This window comes from Temnothorax longispinosus, chromosome 7, assembly GCF_030848805.1.
Source record: "Temnothorax longispinosus isolate EJ_2023e chromosome 7, Tlon_JGU_v1, whole genome shotgun sequence".
In the NCBI taxonomy this organism is placed as follows: Eukaryota; Metazoa; Arthropoda; class Insecta; order Hymenoptera; family Formicidae; genus Temnothorax; species Temnothorax longispinosus.
Window position 1 is genome coordinate 727,080 of NC_092364.1, and position 20,283 is coordinate 747,362.

Below are 20,283 nucleotides of genomic sequence, written 5' to 3' on the forward strand. Positions count from 1 at the left end.
TCTTCGGTTTCCGATCGATCGCTAATGATTATCGTATCTGGATAATAGATTGAAGGGCGTAGTGTTACAAAAGAAAAAGAGGTGTTGGTGTGTTGTCTGACCTACTAATACACAATTAAAAGACAAACAAGGGCGCGCCGGCCCATTCCAGATATCTCGTCGATACGAGATTTCGTTGATTAGCTCTCGTTTAATCGTTCATCAACTTAAACGGGCCATTACTTACGTAATGAACTTTCGCATAACGTACAATCTACTCATAGAATAATAAAAAAGGATATAATAATTGAATAATACCGATATATATGTAAGCTTACTTGATTGCTTCAATTTTCATAATAAGTTTTTACAATGAACTTGTTTCAACAGCATAAATATTAAATATTTTTTATTGATATTTTCAGCGTATCACACTTATCAAAAATATTATTGCTATTGTGCAGTTACATTTATATTCATTTTTGTTAATAAAAATACCGACGTGAAAGATTGCCTTTGTATAATGTATCAATATTTATCAATTAAATCAGTTGAGTATCAGCAATTTCATGTAAAATTCTTTCATCAAAATATTGTCAAAGCTCTCTGTTGCAGATATTAAACTCGATACTAACAGTCAATCCCCGTTTATTGCACAGAAGACTAAAGCCACGTCAAAGCGTTTTTTTACACATGACATAATCTATTGCACGTGCTTCTACACGCTTTCAGGTCATATATAATATAAGCTTATTAATCACACAATATAATAAATTAACGTTTCATTCAAAACTAATAATCGAAAAATTATCGTTTCGAAGTTATTAAAAATATTTGCGCGATGAAAAAAATGTTGCGAATCGACAGCGGCAACAACGATAGCCATCAACTATAAAAGGAAACCAGCGTCTTCCTTTCCCCTTTTTCACGATACCGGAGAATACTGGACAATATCGACGATTAATTAATAATGTGTGATATATTTCAGAACGGACTGTTCTGAGGGTCGGAAGAAGCGCAGCTGCGAGAAGAAAACTCACTCGGCGGACAATAATCCAAGAAAGCGCCATGGAAACGCACGTAAGTTATATCGGGTTATATACACGTGATTGCATGCTCCAATAATTGTAATATTTATATTTTGTAGAATAATTGTGGCTTTGTTAATTTTGTCATCATCCAGTGACGTTTATCTCTTTAAATTAAGAAAAAATACCAAATTATTTTATTACTGCTTTGTTATGTTATGTGATTTAATTTCAAACACGTTATATAGTTTTATAGAATTAACTTGCGACCATAAAAATTGATTTCAAGAAAATGCACAAAAAATATTAAATATTTTTTTGTTTTGTTTACTTTCTATATATATTTAGCTTTCTTTTCTATATATAAACCTTTTTTTAAATATTATTTTCATAATATTCCATTAAATTATAAATCTGGAAAGTATAAAATTATAAATTGTTTGTCCCGCGCTGTACTTTATTAGTAATAATGTAATAATTAAACAACGATAATTAAATTCTGATGCTGATGCTGATGCTTCGCTAGAAAAAGAGGCAATCACGAATTTCGATCAAAAAAATCTAAAAACAAATAACAGAAGATTGATTCCGTCATCGTTTTCCGTCATTCGCAATCACGAGTAAACATTCTTAGTTTGCGTCTTTGCCATAACAAGAATCGCTATATTCTCGGTTATTCTTCCGATAAGAAACATTTGAAAAATTCTTACGAAAGAATTAAAAAAATACAAATGAGAATTGGAAACTTTAAAAGAGATAGTAACAATTTTGTTGATAGTAGCAATCTTGACTTGTAACTCTTATTTGAATCTGCTTCTCTAATAAAAAATATATGTAGGTATATTATATGTGTACATGTATATATAGTACATTATATATTATATACAATAAAGCTCGAGTTACGTAAATATGCACTTGATGTACGCTAATCCACATCACGATCTTTCTGTTCGTTACCAACGTGAAATCTTATGGTTTGCATATGAAATCTGCAAACCTGGAACATTTGTTGAATGTTTCTGCAGATATCTTTAAATCTCCGCAGAGATAATTTGTTAAATATGCGTTAGAGACTTTATCGCAAACTATCAGCAAACGCTGGCCAACGTTTTCCTTGAAGTGTGCAGTAGAAAATATCAGAAGGGTCAGACGGATCATTTTACTTGTAGGCGGGCTCTCGGACGGCCTTTCACATGACGCAACTATTAATTTCATTTTCTGAAATACTCTTTGTTACAAGAATTCTAAGAACTTTCAACTTGGTAAAACTTGGATTATCGAGGCATAAAAACTTGAAAGAAATACAGTTTCAAAAGACCATTCCTGTTCTCCGTTTCGTTTATTTTGAATTTTGATTTTTCAAAATATTTCCGAATACAAATTTTTATTCGGTTTCTGTAAGTTTTTTAAGTATATTCCGAATTTACATAAAAATTTACTTAGCTGACTTATTATATTTTACAGAAAACTTTTTTGTGTGAATCTTACTAATAATAAAAACATAGTATAAATAAAAAGATAGAACATTTAGTATAAATAAACTTGATTTTTTAATCTAATTGTAAATTATTTAGAAGCAAACTTACTTAAAACGGAATTGCTATGTAAAAAGTGATCTATAACATTCAAAATATATAACGTCGAACATCTTGTACATCTTAATACTAGAAAATCTCAAGACTAGAATTTTTGAAAAATTATCTTTTTTCTTCGAAATAAATTGTATTGCCTAAGAAAACTCATGTAGTAATTTTTAAATAAATTCTTTTGTCTGTAACATTATATTTGCTGAAGATCACTTAATCATCAAGATTACAGTTATGCTATTATCTATTTCGCGAATAAAACGGTTTTATGTGACTCATCAAGAAAATTACATGCTAAGAAAACTTCAAGTGGTTTGTTGGCCGTAACAAGCATGCTATTTTCAACCTCGTTGCACTCTTGTTGCAGCTCACTCCATTCTTCCGTTTAGTTTAGTCGAAAGTGCATTAGCGCGGAGCATTTGCAACGTAAATATTATTAATATTATTAGATTTAGTATCGATCCAGCAATACTAAATTACTGCGTAATATACATTACTTGTCGAAATAGTTTCAGGTTTAACATCTAATATATAGATTTATTTAATTATAATTAGTGCATTTGAAATCTGGGAAAAATCATTACATTTTCGTAACTCATTTGAATTAATAACTTATATTTGTTCTTCTTTTGCTTGTTTAATAAATATCTGAATTCCTGCGACTTTTAAATTTTTCTTTTATTCAAAAGACGGGGAAGAAACTGAAAAGTTCAAAAACCTCTTTTAAAACAAAGATCTTCTGTAAGTTGCTAAGTAGTAAGTTTGCCAAGTAAATTTTCCGGGTTTAAATTCAAAATTTACATGAAAATCTTACAGAAACCGAATAGAAACAATGCCTTTTTCATCGTATTGATATTGTCGGCTATTATTGCAGCATTCGCAAACGTTTGACACGAATGCTATACTCTAGCGAGTTACTTCCGAGCTCATTCAGTGCGTTGCACGTGCATACATATATAATGAATAGGTACATATAATCGCTTCTACCAAACGCTTAGTGAATCATGCTTATGAGAGCTTACGCAGAAGCTTTGCGCGAATCATAAAATACTACCGTTTTTAGTACGCGTCGCACATCTCATAATTTTCCCACATGCGTTTTCCCCGCGCATGAAAACATGACCACAGGCGCGCTTTTAAGTACCCTTTATTGCTATACCCGCAAAACTTGGCGCTTTTCAGCGAAGTCAAAGCGTAACTTTGTCGCGAGGGTTCGTCGATTTCATAACGAGTTTTTCTCTGACACTTTCCCTTCGCGACGGAGAAACTTCTCTCTCGAAGAATCGTGCGCTGATTTCGTGTCAGTCTGACCAGTCAACCAAGTAGACCGTCGACACATTTCAACACGGAAAATGCAGCGATGTGGAAGTTTAGAGTTATCCTGAGCAACCTACCTTTTCCAAGTTTTTAGTACGTATAAATAAACAATCTCTTTCTTTCTTTCTCTCTCCCTCTCTCTTTTCTCGAAAAACTTTTATTCAGAGTCATTTCTCATTTTGTTCTCATACTTTTGATACTTTAATCTCGTTACTTAATGGTTTCTATGTTGAATGAAAGTTTTAATAGTAGATGGTAACTCAAAACCACCAAGTACATTTGCTGTTCTAAAGGACTAGAAACACACGCGATGTTTTGCATACGATGTGCAGCGCTGTTTGTGTTATGCTTCGTACAGAAGATGTTGCTTTATGCTACACTGAGAAAATTGCTGTGTGACACGCTATAAAAATTTTTGTGCAATATATTACGAAAATATTTTATACCGCAAGTTTGCTAGAACAATCTTTGAAAGCAGCACTCGAAAAACATTTCAAGAACAATATTCTCGTACTTGTTCAAGAATATTCCGTATCTTCAGTTAGAATTTCAAAAATCTTTGTCTAATTGTAAGTTTATCGAATTTAAATGAATCTACATCGATATATAATAATTCGCGGATTACACATATAAAGCGGATATCTGAGCGGACCAAATTGAACGTTAGAGAAACGATATCTCGCGCACAGAGATCTACCACTACCACGAAGTATCAGCAATCGCTGTTATTGATGGCCGTCGTGTACCAAACGTTCTCGACATCGCGCTGACAAGTGTCTTCTCAGCAGGAAAAGCTCAAGTTCGAGCTCAAGCGAAATCCGGGTCCAATAGGGATGTTAGCCTTTCCTTGAATGACCGTTCATTTACTACCCCGAGTATTACTCTTGTATATACGGACCCTCGTTTACGTGATATGTGTTACAGAGAGATATGAGGGTCTGTTTCCGCCTACTTGTAAGTTATATATATAAGCAGGGAGAGTATGAGTATCTTTTCCGGGATAGAGTCGCGCTTTGAAATGTCTTCGTTGCAATCGAACATTTCCTCGAACGGTAGTAGATAAAGAAATTTTCCTACAAGATATTCGCAAAAAAAATATAGGAGAACAATACAGTTTAAGAATCTTAAGTTAAGATACAACTTTGCCAAATGAAGCTATTATTAAGAATTATAAGGCATCTGAAACAGCGAAAAAATATGCAAAATATGTATATACAAAGGGTTTTAAGGGTTTAATGCTTTAAGGGAATTTTTAAGTATTAAAAAGAATGGCTTTACTTTTCTCATTGAGTATGAAAAGTTCTACAAAAGTTTTAATATAATAAGAAGCAAAGGGAGAAAGACAGTAATATAAAAGCAGCTTGTGCTTGAAACATGCAAATAATAAATGTTTAAAAGAATACGTTTTTAAATTGTTTTTCTTAAAAATTTCAAAACAATTTATTCAACACTTTTGAGAATTGCTGTTAATTATGCGCTGTTTATTATAACGCATCAATATTTATTATTTATCTTTACATTTATCTTAGCAAAACAATTTCTGCCGACGGCGATGACCCTTCATATCACGTGTAACATTCGCGACACTTGAGAAGGTTTATCGATTATACCGGCAGCTTCGCAGACAGTGATAAAATTTGAAACTTTTATACGGGCATTAGTACTCGTGTTGGAATTGCTCTGATTGTTGCGGAATGAATTTGCACGAATTTAGAGTCCGCAATGCGAAGGAAAAGGGGGATGCACCGCTAATTCTCCGAGCGTTATTTGCAGAGTTTATTTCGAGTACTTGACCTATAATAGAATAATCGCGCACGTTTTATGGGATCTGTGCGCGACAGGCGACATGCGTGGGAGAGCAAGTTAGAAGGAAAATAGAAAATTTTATCGCTTCGCCTTCACGTTGAGGAGGAGGAGGAGGGTGGCACGAGGAAGAATGTACGGCGAACTATGAAACCTTTGGAAACTTCCGGATGGATTTCTGCTTCGTATGCTCGAAAGAAATAGCCGTGCAAACGGCCATAAATCGCTTTCCCACATTCTATCACTTTCTATTTCTTCTGATAAGAGTTAAAGTTGCTTAGGATAAAATGTGGATGTTTATAATATCAACCATATAACTACCCTCTGCGTAAACTTTTGTTTCAACAAGCTGTTATTATTATGCTTCATTACAATTGAGAATAACAATAATAATAATATTAATAAGTTTGATCTCAAATAAGCTGATATTACAATGTATAAATTATTTGCAAATATTATATTCACGTCCTATCACAGGAAATATTGTACAATTTAGTTATAATTTATATATGTATATAACGATGCCGTTTTGCATATTAATTTGCAGCTTTGTAACCAACGGTTATATTACGCAAATGGATTCGATTATTGATTGCTGACAGTAGATAATTCTTAACTTTGCTTTAACGTTGTTTGACAAAATTCATTGTAATAAGAATTTCTGGACAGAAATGTCCGCCTTGGTAATACAATCAGGAATGTCGTCAGATGGGATTGTTGTGTCGTTGAAGTGTAGAGAAAACGACGGAGAGAAGCATACAAAATGATAATACAACGAAAGAAAGTGGAGTGAGCGCGCCGTAAATATAAAATGGGAGAAGAGGTTTTGTGTATTCATAGAGATGTTTTAGACATTTCATTGGAACACGTAGAATAATGTATAGCTTGGTAGCTTGAAGTTTACAGAACTATAAAACATGTCGAAGTAACGTGCAACACATAAATCATTGCAACATAAGTTAATTTAAATAATTATTGAGAAAGATAATTTTGTATACATTAAAAAGATCTAAATAAAACATAGATTCTTCTCTATTCTAACTCTTTTTTGTTTAAATTAAATTAGATGTCTTAAAGAAATAGACCATGTTTTAAAGAAATATATCACGATATAATATTCTTCAAACTAATAAACTATTATTAATACAACTTTACCGAGAAGTTTTGTTACGCATTGCCGATACTTTCAACGCAGATATTAATTAAAAAATAGTTATTGATTTATTACAGTTTAACACAGATACGTGTTATATAATTTTTTACAATAATTTATATAATTTGTAATTTATAACACATTTAGTTTGTTAAATTTGTACGCATGAATTTGGGTCGACAGACGATTGTGATTCAGGAAGGATTCGAGTAAAACTCAAAAATATCGCTACGAGACAGAACATACGAATAACACCTACATTTATTGTTCCTGAATGTTATATAATGCTTAAAGCTTAAATCATTAAAGAATTAAAAGTAATAATAAAAACAACGGAAGAACCATTGATATTCGAATCTATGCAAATTTTGTATCAGTTAATTATCTTCTAAATACACATACTACATTTCTACTTTCATTTGACCTCAAAACATAAGTATACACACACATGTATATGCTTCTTTTAAAAATAAAAATAATAGAAGAAAAGAACCACAAGAGGTTATGGTTTTATACTAGAAAAGTTCCATCAGCTTTACCTAAATTTACCGCAAATTAATTAATTCTCTGCTTCTTTCTAAAAATCTCTAATGGAGTTATGATATAGATAGGGGAAAAAATTCAATCAATGCTGAGTGATTTTGCATGCTGCAAGAGAATAAGCGAAAAACGACATTACAAGCTAATGAAAACAGGAAGGTGAATTTCTTCGTAAACCCCATAACACGCTATTTGAAAGTAAAAATTTGTTGGAAACAGCGGTAAATACTTCTGGATATATGCTTAAAAATATAAATAGAAAAAAAATATCCGATAAGCGTTTAACTCTGGCGTATATTTTTCTTCCTCGAGAAAACGAATCACGGAATTTCTCAAATTCCGTTACGAGAAGCCACAATAAAAGAGAAAAAAAATGCAGTTAAAACGAGAAGATACGGCTTTTACCGAGTTAAAAATCACAAAGGTGTTCATTCGGAGTGAGCTTTTCGCTTTTCGCTTTTCGCTTCGTGGAAACAGGCGCGAGTTAACGGTGCCTCGTGCATTTTCACGTTCCCGATGCGTTTTCACATTTCAATATGCCGATTCGATACGCACCGATACGCAAATTAAATATGGAGACTCGAAATATTTGTGCGATAACCGTATCTCGATTTAAAGCAAAATTGTTTTATTTAACTTGATTTTATTTAAACGAATTTTCTACCTGAAATGTATGGAAAAAAGGTTGGAGAACATTTCGAACGTTTTATAAACTGGTGTTTCAGAAAAGATAGAGATGGGTGTATATTATAAATATTTTAAATTAGCATGATATCGCGCGAGAGAACATTTCGAGTATTCTATGATTCAGTTATATACATGGATATGAAAATATAATTGAATAAAATAAACGCACTGTGCGTACTGTACAAATAAATAAATTGAACAATCTTTGATTGCAATGAAATTGCTGTCGTAGTCTATACTATAGTAATTACTTTAACTGTAACGTCGCTTTAACCCTATCCCTTTTAGTTACAATTTCATATTTCTGTCAATAATTCTATCACACATCAGATAGTCCTATTGTGTTACGTTATCGTCTTAAATATGAAGTATGGTTTTCATCGTAATTTGCTAGTTCGTAATTCACGTATAGATTTTCTCAAAATGTATTGTTCCCCGAACTACGTAGTACGTAGTAAAAATTTAAGAGGCACGCGACTTAAATTTTGGGGAAAGATTAGTCTTCAAGCAAAATTAAAAACGGAAATATATGCTCCAAGAATGATGTTCAAAATCAAACTGCGCATGAATTATTTTTATTTTTATAATTAATAATGAAATATAATTATATGTTACATATAATATAATATCTAATAATGAAAATAATTATAATGTTTATTGCAATGGAAAAGGTGAGACATCAACATATTGTTGCTATATTAAGCCTACCTGTTAACGTACCCCAGTCGCACACTCACGTACACACGCAAATACGTAATCCTATATATACATATATATAAATTCATGTTTACATTGAATCTGTTTTAGAGAAATGATAACATTGACCGAATCCAGAAGTTGATGATTGACAGACTGGAATCAGAATCCAAGCGTTGCGATCACGGAAATATATTGAGACCAGGTAAGCAGGGTGGGATAATATTTCGAAAAAATGGAACGCGCGAGAAATATCGTCGCGTGTCGAATACTATTGACATTTCGAGCGAGAGAACGATTGTGCGATGTATCACGGGGCTGACATGATTTCCATGCATTAAAAGTGAGTGCGTCTAGTAGTAAGACTTACTATATGCTCGAACGATCTTGAATCCAACGCCTGCTACGAATGTCACTCGCCGGCTGCTTCGTATCATTTATCATATCATAATCTCTCCATTCGCGCGTCTAACCTACTCGTGTCTGTCTCTGTATTAGGTGAAAATTACGACCGATCGTTAGATGTCGACTTGTTTTAATTAATATCGCTGTATTAGTTGGATACAAAACAATAGGCGACCTACGGGCCATTTAATTATATTGAACAGGTGACGCGGTCGATCACAAACTACGAATAATTATTATTTATAATAGGATCGTAAATAATTACACTAATTTCTCCATTATTTTGGCAGCGTTACATATTAATAATATATTTCTTACGGCATTTACGTTTGTTTAAATATTATTATCGTGCTCGCATTATGTTGGCGTCATTTAAACATTTTTATGTATAATAATGATAATGGTACAATCACGACTCCAAAATTTGGAAATTTTTTATTTTTCCATTTTAATTGCATCGTAGTGAAAGAGAATTTAAGTCGCGAGATCAATTCGACTTCTTTGTGTTCCTGCATGGTTCGCAGAAAACAAAATAATTTATGGTGGTTTTTTTTCCCCAAGTATCGCGCAATTCTGATAATTATAGTATTGGCGACAGTAAACAATTGAAAATCAACAGGTTATAAACTTGCATAATGCATGAATGCGGAAAGATTCAAAGATGACGGACACGCACGATGCACGGACTAATGTTAACCGCACGCTCTCGCACGTGTCGCAGCACACGATTCGCGTTTTCGCGCGTGTACACACGCGCGTAAGTAAACAGCATCCATAGAATGTCTCCGGAGCAATTAACGTCGCAATTAATCTCGCATTGCGATGCTGGCCCGTTCGAGCAGGTCGACAAAATCAAACGCGAAGCTTATAGTGTGCCGCCATTAATTACACGAGCAGCATTGTGAATTTAGGCGAGAGTTTCACGAGTTTCATTTATTGTGTCGCCTTACAAAAGGAAGTTACACAGAAGTGTTGCTTGACACGCAAATCGCGTTGACGATTAGTTGTCTTATTAACTTGAATCTTAATTTGCACGCGTAAATCCTTTCAATTATTAAGGCGGAACGATTAAACACATTCAGAGATCTTTCAAAAGCATTCGTCGCAGTTTGATCTATTTAAAAGAGAACATTTTAAATTAATTGACGTTAAAATGGAGATAAATGGCGAAAAGCTCCGGGAAATTATTTCATCCTTTACAACCTTTACAATTATTAAAAAAGAAAACAAAAAATTGTAATGCAACTTGAAAGAATAAAGACGCGAATAATGTCGCGATGTAGATTATAGTTCACACAGTTACACGAAGTTAGAAGTACTTTTACATAGTTTTACTATTATTCATAATTTTATGGAAAACCTAGATTTTAAACACAGCTCCCGATGAACCAATAAACTTTTTTAGTAGCCTTAGCAAAGTCTCGTGCATTGTCCTAATTATTATTTTAATAATTGTTTTAAATATTTTTCCCCAAACTTTCTTATGCAGCTATATATATAGTGTAATTACCTATACATATATTTTGTAGCTTATTTGATTCAGGATTATAGATACCGAAAAAGCGAAAACGCTGTCGATACTCATATACATTTTATATGCTTTTTTTCTTGCATTTTTAGTGTATTTGTTAATGTATCTATCTACTCTTATTAATATTTAATTATAATACTTTTTTCTCGCATTCTCAACAAAGTCATTATACATATGTATATAGCGCGCAAGGGAAATATATAATGCACGGCAGCGTAATTCACGGCTTATGCGGATAACGTACGCGATAATATCGAATATTGTTTCAAGTGAATAGGGTAGCCTGCCACCCCGTGTGGCCTACTGTTCGCATACAGAGTCGTGGACCCTTAATATACATGTGATGATACAGCTAAATGCAATTCTATACGGATCTCCAGGACCTAATGGATATCCTATTCCTGTATATAAGCCGCGTGAAGCTCATCGCTAAAAGACCGGCAATCCGGATGACCACGTCAAATTTGGCACTTAGCTTTGAATCACGATCCTGAATGAACAATCCTAATCGTTCGGTGACCTATTATTCTCACCGCCGCCGCTGCGCCGCGCCCTGCCGTTTACGATAATGGCCGATTCGCTTGACGTAACGCACAATATATTTAATAATAATACAGCGGGATATGTATAACTGGATCTGTATATCGTGACTGAAATCCTATCGTGCACTGAGGAACCAGATCTATTATTTCCATCCAGCTCTACTGAATCGCGCCAGAGAAATCCATGCGAATTAACATAGAATATTTATATGTACGTTTATGAAACGAATATAGTTTATAAGCGCTCTGCAAATATAAAGAACTTAATGTAAAAACTATCTACGTAGTATCTTTCCGAATCGTAATTAAAAATTTATAAACAGGACTGTAAGGACCCCAAAAAAATAAAAACGTTGGAACAAGATATTTCCCAACCATATTTTTTCTTTGCGCGTCATATATTGACAATAATAATAATTAGTTTGCTGCTTCAGATATCTTCGTCATTTATCTTTACGCTAACATTTTGTTGCAATCTATTCAGGCTGGTGTCCCGAGATTTGGGACAAGATACTATGTTGGAACTCGACAGCACCTGGACAACTAGCTGTTCAGCAGTGCCCCTCTTACATCGTGGGTTTCGACGCTCATGTATGTAGTCATGTTAAATTCACCTGGATCGATCCTCGTGTAGATTTTCCGGAAACTACTTTCACTGGTAAAATTTTATTTGATGGAATAATGACACCGGAACGAATTAATATTGAGATTCTCGATTCTCTTAGAACTGAGAAACTTAATTAGAACGGTTTCTCGATCTAATAACGCCGCTCTCTGATAGCTCTAAGATCCTCGCGAATCGACGATAAAATCCATTTTTCAGCTTTAAGTGATTGAAAAGTCTTCGACACGGTTCGGCGACGTGTCTGAACGACTCCTCGACGAATTCGAGCTCCATTTTTCCTCGTTAGACAAAGCCTCGCTACGCGTCATTTTGTTTTATAACTCTTACGTTCGCGTTTAAATATCTTTGCAAATGATCCGCGAATTGAAATTCTACCTTAAACAAAATTGATTTGAAACATAATTTGAAGTAAACCTCTATTTCGGTGTGCTCTCTCTTGTAGCTCGAGAAACAGCGATCTCTCCCGATATTTTTGTTAACGAATAATCATTGTCGAATTAATCGAAGAAATAAGAGAGAGTGCGTCTTTCAGGCATTCACTTCGAAGCAATGCATGCCGAACGGCGAATGGTACTGGAACGCCGAAACCCATAACACATGGACCAACTATACCCAGTGCTATCGAGATTCGCTGGTCACCGTCCTGATGAACATGTCAGACGCGCAGGCAAACAACGCTACTCTCATTAAGGTAAAGAAATAAGACCGTGTGACGACAAGCCAACAGTAGATTAATCCGTTTCGCTAAAAACGTAAGGATAAGTAAATTCGGGACCTTCTTCTTTGCCGGGTTTCCGCGGCACCGCCCGCGCCGCCGCGCGTCGAAAACGACGGAGATGAAAAGATCGATCGGATCACACGGCGACGTGACGTCAGTTGGCTCTACTCATGAGGAAATGAGAGCCGTAAACGACGTTTTGTCCAGCGGGAGGGGGATGCGTCACGACGCTTTGCACTATTCACAGGGACCCCGAGACGTTGCTGCGGAGTTAGTTTCCAGACTTGGACGATAATGAACCGAGCGGGCGAGCAAATGAGCCAATAACTTTGTCGTAACAGTGTTATCGAGGAGATCGGGCGGAAAATACTGGAAAAATTTTTTCATCAAGAGCTCTACGCTTTATTATTAAATCAGGCAGAATTCGCACAAATAGCGTCAAAATTGAGGCGTCAGCTTTAAAATCCAAATTAAAGGAAATCCTATTTTTTTAGTAATCACCTATCTTGTCTTTTTATCAACTTTTCAGTCTGTGAAGATTATTATGTAACGATATATACAGCGAAAAATAACAGAGCAAATAATTTTTTGTTATAATTTTAGAGACGTTTACTAAAATCGCTCAATAATTAAGAAGATTAAATAATTAATATATTTGAAACACAAATTGACAGCTTTAATGCAAATTTAATACAAACTTGACCATAATTTAATACAAGCAAATACGATGGAAGCGTTTTGCTCAATGCGTGAATATATGACGACTATACAAGTTTCGTAGAGGAGCTTTCGTAAAGCGACGACGAAATTATAACATAATAGCAAGGGATCTCCTTGAGGATCATAAAGCTAGCATGGAAGGAAATACACATCCGAAGACAAGGAATACCGTCAATGTACTGTACAGTAGAGATCTGTATAGAAGAGAATTAGAGAGGTTTATGAAAGCCATAAATTAAACACAATTTCAATTCGTAATTTGCTTTGCTAATAGAGATCATATAACGACATTGTTGTGGTAGCTTTGTCGAATAAATTAATTAGGAAAAGTCGCATTTGAGATTGCTTACATGTAAAAAGTCAATTTAATCATTTATTAATGTGTGTGTATACGTCAATAAATTTTCAAAATTATTTATATATATAATTTATAATGATACTTTACAGAAATTAATTTAATTATTGTTATATTAATTTTACAATTAATTACGAACGTGCGTTACCGGTTAATTATTTTATCAATTAAATTCTCATAGGTAAATGGTAAGTCAATAATTAATTATTTCCCATTTAGAACGCAATTGCATGTTGTAGAAATTCTTCCCGATCGTCAAGACCATCTCGAAACTCGGCTACTCAATCTCGCTGTTCACTCTCATCATTGCATTTTGCATTTTGGCCGCCATCAAGTAAGTATATTTATATAAATGTAATCAACACATGATTACGAAACAAGAGGTTTTGTTGCCAACATTTTCGATTCTCTTAATATAAAAAGACTAAAAAAATTGTCAGATATCTCTTAAAACATTTTATCGTATTTTTATTGTTCCCAATATATCGCGTTGTAAAATAAGAAATTTAACGTCGTGGCTGCCCCTGAAAGAGCAATAAATTTTAGTGTCTTGTTTACGCTGATATAAAATCGCAAATCTTGAAGATCACCGAGATCTTTTCATCGGGGCACGATCAGTTTCGTTTCAAAGTCATATCGTACAATGTCTCATAGCACCGCATAAAGTCTCGCATCTCCTAATGTCCTAATCGAAACGTAATTCGCGTTGCCACGTTCAAGTTTGTCTCCCGTCGGACGTAGGAAATTGCGATGCCCACGGAATATATTGCACATGCACCTGTTCGTCTCATTCGTGATGCGAGCATTCATGGCGCTACTGAAAGACGTACTCTTCGTGTCCGGCATCGGACTGGCGGAAGCCGTGATCAAAGTCAACGAGGGTTACTGGCTGCTCGACGAGAAGGAGAGCAATTGGCAATGTAAGACGTTCACCAGTCTGTGGCAATACTTTATCCTGGCAAACTACTCTTGGATCCTGATGGAAGGTATATATCTGCACAACCTGGTCTTCCTGGCGCTTTTCACCGATTCCAATTCTAGCATCACAGGCTACGTCGTTTTCGGATGGGGTAAGTAAGATTAATCTCAGAAATTACCGTTAATTCTAAAAGATTTTCGCGATTTCAATCACATATCCCTACATTAGTTGTAATTTACTTCGCGCTCTTTAATTAATATAACTATTTTATCATCTTTTAAATCTTTTTGATGCTCGATATTAAGAAAATATATAAGATAAAAACTTTCTTTAAATAAATTTGAAGAATAAAATATTGACACTTCCTTACTCAGAATTTAATCTGAGATTTAATTATCAAGATTAAAAGGCTATTCAAAAACGACTGTAGACGATAAAGTCGAATCAATAATTTGTTCTTATTATTTGATTATTTGATTAATCTGCAAGGAGATATTCTTTTGTTTACCTTTTCTAAGCTAGCAGGACCAAATTGGCAGAATCAAACCGGACCTATCAGAATATTTAGTACCCATTTTGTACTATTTTGTACCACTAATAACAATTTTGTATCCCGTGCCATTTCGGAGAAAATCGTGGCGGTGCTAGCTATTACTATAACATAATAGTGATTTCACAGAAATACTACCCAAATTATATATTGACCATTGATCATTGGAAGGACGCAATTACGGTAAAATACGACACCGAAGATTGTATCAGCTTTAAAATAAGAGCGATTCTTCAAAGGAACACGTTGTAACAGCACAAAATTCGTAAATAATCTTTATCATGTTGAAGCTCTTTAAAAAGAAAGCATATCTTGCTGGCGATTAAAAAATTGGCTTCCAAGCTCCTTCGCACCACGTGCAGGAGCAGCCTTTGCGATTTCGCGGATATTTCGTAGCAGAAGGAGTTGTATCTGCAACAGCTCTGCGTCTTAGTCGCCATTAAATTTTCGGTTTCGCACGTTTCGGTTTAAGTGATGCAGAGTCTTACATCTTGTCGCGGATTTACACGCTGTGATTAAAGGGGAAAACCACTGTGACGGCCGGAAATAAATGCTATTTTCATAAATTTTTTTTCGCGAGAATTAATAAATTTAATTAAATTGGTTTGTCATTTCTTTAAAGTACATATATTAAATATATTGTTAAAAAAAATCATTAAAAAATATTAATATTTGCGCCTTCAGCATGTGGTGCCGTGTACCTCCGCAAAAAAGCTGGGCGCTCGCATATCTCGGTCAATTGTTACCCAAATAACTTGAAATTTGAAGAGAATGTTTATAACAAAATTGTCTTCAGTTAAGCGTACGGATTTTTTGAAATATTAATTTTTAACAAAATGGCGCAGTTCTAAAAAAAAATCGAGATTTAGACAAAAATTTTGCTACTTTTTAAATTGTTAGATATTCAAAAACTAATTGTCCAATCAAAAAATCCGTACGCTTAACTGAAGACAATTTTGTTATAAACATTCTGTTCAAATTTCAAGTCATTCGGATAAAAATTGACCGAGATATGCGAGCGCCCAGCTGCGAAAATGTAGTTTCGAGGCACCACACGCTGAAGGCGCAAATATTAATATTTTTTAATGATTTTTTTACAATATATTTAATATATGTACTTTAAAGAAATAACGAACCAATTTAATTAAATTTATTTTTTCTCGCAAAAAAAATTCATGAAAATAGCATTTTTTTCCGCCTGTTACAGTGGCTTCCCCCCTTAATTAATTTCTAGCCTTCCAGACTATAACAGAACAAGTTGATTAACGATATATGCTAAATTCTTCACCGTTACCATAACATCTTCAAATTCCAACGCAATCTCGAAAACGATAAATACACTATTTCAGTTCCTTTAGTCTCTTAAAACTCGAGAAACATAATACGGTCTTAAAATGTACGAATACCGCAAGTATGAATTACAACGAATTACAACAAATAAAAACGTACTCCGCAGCAAGATTCATCGCTACAACTATACCTCTTCTAAGCTAAGCTAGCAGGACCAAATCGGCAGAATCAAACCGAACCTATCAGAATCTTTAATTAGTACCCATTTTGTACTGATTTGTACTACTAATAACAATTTTGTATCCCGTGCCATTTCGGAGAAAATCGTGGCGGTGCTACCTTAGCATTAAGCTAGAAAGACCACAAGAAAAAAAAAAGAAAAAAAGAAAATTAAATACAGAAATTTGAAGGACTGAATTTGTACTACGTTTTACCATACAAATAAACTTAATATATTCATCCCTTCTGCTAAAAAAATAACTCACCGGCCGATGCGCAACAGCGGAGTTGTAATTCTGCGTTGATCTGTAACAAAAGAAATATTTTTATATTAAAGCTACGTCCAAGATAATCGACAGTAAATAATTATCGAAGTAAATAATTATTGCCCGTTTTTAAAACATTATTTTAACAAATATCTGATTTTAAAATGTAAAAAACAATCGCGGCCGCCGGCGCCGGCGCCGCAATAAGCGGCTGGATATTTCCGTGCTAACTAGTTCGCATAATTCATCCGCGAAAAATTGTACAAATAATATTGCGACCGTACGAATAAGAGAGAGACGCAACGTTCGCGACGTAATATCTCGCATATGCCGGAGATCAGTCTCGAACCGAAATTGCACCGTAGTTAAAAACCACGAAAGTGGCGGAGTCGGCAAAATATAATATATAAGAAAATTAACAACTACTCACCCCACGGTTGCTCCGCCGTCGCCCGATGCCTCCCAGGCCCCGTTCTCCTCTCCTAGATCGTCCTCCGTTACTCCGTTGGTCCATTGTCGCACTCACTCACAACGCGACGACGTTCACCAGCGAAAATCGACGATATCGTCTCTTCTTATGATCGCGCGACACTAAAGGCACACGGCACTCCCGGTATTAATCTCGCGACGCGGTAACTAATTACGTCGCGGTCGAAGAAACTACGAACGAAACTATACGATCCGCTTGACGCCGCGCCGCACCGTGACATCCCGCGATTCCCGCGCGCAGGTAGACACGACAAGTGAAGCGAAGGTGGCGGAGAGAATTTCGTAAATCGCGCACGGCCAACTTCACTCGCCGGAGCAACTGTCTCGAGAACGCGATTACGCGATTACGCGACTTTGATTAACTACGGATTATCCTCGAAGCACATGAATTAAATGAACTTTCGATATATGTATCACAGTTTTTCGCAAGCTAAACAATCGGACCCGGCGACTCGTGTATTTACTCCGCGATATGGGAACGGGAACTGGAGCGAGGGGCGCGGGGCGCGGGAGTAACGACACGTCTGACGTCAGAACAGGTCACGGGCGTCGCGGTAAACATGAGTAGTGGGGATAGAGTGGGGGTAAGGTGAATACACACGGTGCGCGGTCGCCGCCTCGCCGCGCCGCGGTCGGTTAGTTCGGTATGCCGGGTATGCGTATCGCATAAAGCCTACCCCTCTCTATCCCCACTGCTCATGTTACCAAGGCGCCCGCGGCCCGTTCTGATTTCTGACGTCGTTGCTCGCTTACATCGCTTACATCGCTAATATTGATGTTATTTGTTGTTCAAAGTGCGAAAAGTACAGGTGTAGGAGGAGCAAGTAGCGCGAAGTAGCGTCCTCGCGACAGTCGCGACAATTCCTCTTGACGAGTGAAGTTGGCCGTGCCGATTTGCTAAATTCCGCCATGTTAGATTCACTTGTCGCGTCTACCCGGTCTACCTGCGGGCTGCGGGACAGTGCGGGACGTGGGACGTCATCGTCACGGCCGTCACGTCACGGGCGACAAGCGGATCGTACCTATAGTTTTTCCGCCGTAATTCTTTCGTCGCTGTATAATTAAGGCTGCGTTCGCGCTTTGGGCGCTTTCGTGCCGAAAGCAATCAAAGCGAACGCAGCCTGAAGTGTAATCAAGTACGCGCCGCGTCCGTGTCGTGAGATTAATACCGGGGAGTGCCATGCCTTTTTAGTGTCGCGCGATCATAAGAGACGATGTCGTCGATTTTCGCTCGTCAACGTCGTCTCCATGTTATCGTCTATCTGCGGGACAATGGACATCGCGGCACGGGCCGACGTGGGCCGACGGGTGTCGAGCGGATCATACAGCTTCGTTCGCAGCTTCTTCGACCGCGACGTAATTAGTTACCGCGTCGCGAGATTAATACCGGGAGTGCCGTGTGCCTTTAGTGTCGCGCGATCATAAGAAGAGTCATCGACGATATCGTCGATTTTCGCTGGTGAACGTCGTCGCGTTGTGAGTGAGTGCGACAATGGACCAACGGAGTAACGGAGGACGATCGAGGAGAGGAGAACGGGGCCTGGGAGGCATCGGGCGACGGCGGAGCAACCGTGGGGTGAGTAGTTGTTAATTTTCTTATATATTATATTTTGCCGACTCCGCCACTTTCGTGGTTTTTAACTACGGTGCAATTTCGGGTCGAGTCTGATCTCCGGCGTATGCGAGATATTACGTCGCGAACGTTGCGTCTCTCTCTTATTCGCACGGTCGCAGTATTATTTGTACAATTTTTCGCGGATGAAAATAATGTTTTAAAAACGGGCAATAATTATTTACTTCGATAATTATTTACTGTCGATTATCTTGGACGTAGCTTTAATATAAAAATATTTCTTTTGTTACAGATCAACACAGAATTACAACTCCGCTGTTGCGCATCGGCCGGTGAGTTATTTTTTGAGCAGAAGGGATAAATATATGTATATTAAGTTTATTTGTATGGTACAAATTAATACAAATTCAGTCCTTCAAATTTCTGTATTTAATTTTCTTTTTTTCTTTTTTTTTCTTGTGGTCTTTCTAGCTTAATGCTAAGGTAGCACCGCCACGATTTTCTCCGAAATGGCACGGGATACAAAATTGTTATTAGTGGTACAAATTAGTACAAAATGGGTACTAAATATTCTGATAGGTCCGGTTTGATTCTGCCGATTTGGTCCTGCTAACTTAGAAGAGGTCTTTTGTTTTAATAAACGTTTATATATAATTTATCTTTTTATCGTTATTTGTTCTTTAGCGCGTTTAAACATATTTAAAATATATACTTTGAAATTTTACTAGTAGAAATCAATCGTGTTTAACGTGGAACAAGAGACAGAATATAAGTCTCCTTGATGTGAGTCTCTTCTGAAGCATCCTGACTGTCTTCGGCAATAAAGGGTAACAGGATTCTCTACAGGGAAATGTAGAATCTTTCAATTTTCAGGAGAAATTCTCAAGAATTCTTGAAAATTACGACGGTTCTAACCGTGATTGTGCAACGATACGAGCAACATCAATAATGACATAATTTCGACTACAAAACTAGGTTTTTTATTATATATATTTTTCTCCCATCTATCTTTCTCAAATAGTCATAAACGAATTTATCTTAAAATTATCTCAGGCATTTTTTATTTTAATTGTAAATATGTACAATATATTATTTTATATATATATACATATACATATTGATATTTTTTAACTCTATCATTTTGAAATTATTAATTCTTAACGGATATTATATAATTTAACAAATGTATTTGTATCTTTTTCTGTGATTATAAACTTTGGGGGAGAAATCAGAAAACACTTTATACTAAATTATTTACTTCCTCTTGTCGTAGAGAAACTTATTATTATAAG

At 35.8% G+C, this 20,283-nt stretch overlaps 1 protein-coding gene across 5 annotated transcripts in view; it reads left to right on the top strand.

Moving 5' to 3' along the window:
- The window catches only part of LOC139816045 (parathyroid hormone/parathyroid hormone-related peptide receptor), a 41,066-nt gene extending 20,807 nt beyond the window's left edge, over positions 1 to 20,259 (top strand). For 3 of the 5 annotated variants that reach the window (XM_071783337.1, XM_071783339.1, XM_071783338.1), the window contains exons 3-9: positions 968 to 1,059; positions 8,901 to 8,994; positions 11,752 to 11,858; positions 12,425 to 12,583; positions 13,925 to 14,019; positions 14,406 to 14,755; positions 19,284 to 20,258. In XM_071783337.1, coding sequence (XP_071639438.1) covers positions 1,048 to 1,059; positions 8,901 to 8,994; positions 11,752 to 11,858; positions 12,425 to 12,583; positions 13,925 to 14,019; positions 14,406 to 14,755; positions 19,284 to 19,327 — 861 coding nt within the window. In that variant the 5' untranslated portion in view covers positions 968 to 1,047 and the 3' untranslated portion in view covers positions 19,328 to 20,258. Of the gene's footprint in view, positions 1 to 967; positions 1,060 to 8,900; positions 8,995 to 11,751; positions 11,859 to 12,424; positions 12,584 to 13,924; positions 14,020 to 14,405; positions 14,756 to 19,283 lie in introns of all 5 variants that reach the window. The other 2 variants (XM_071783342.1, XM_071783341.1) reach the window with 2 other exon arrangements.
- The last annotated feature ends 24 nt before the right edge of the window (positions 20,260 to 20,283 follow it).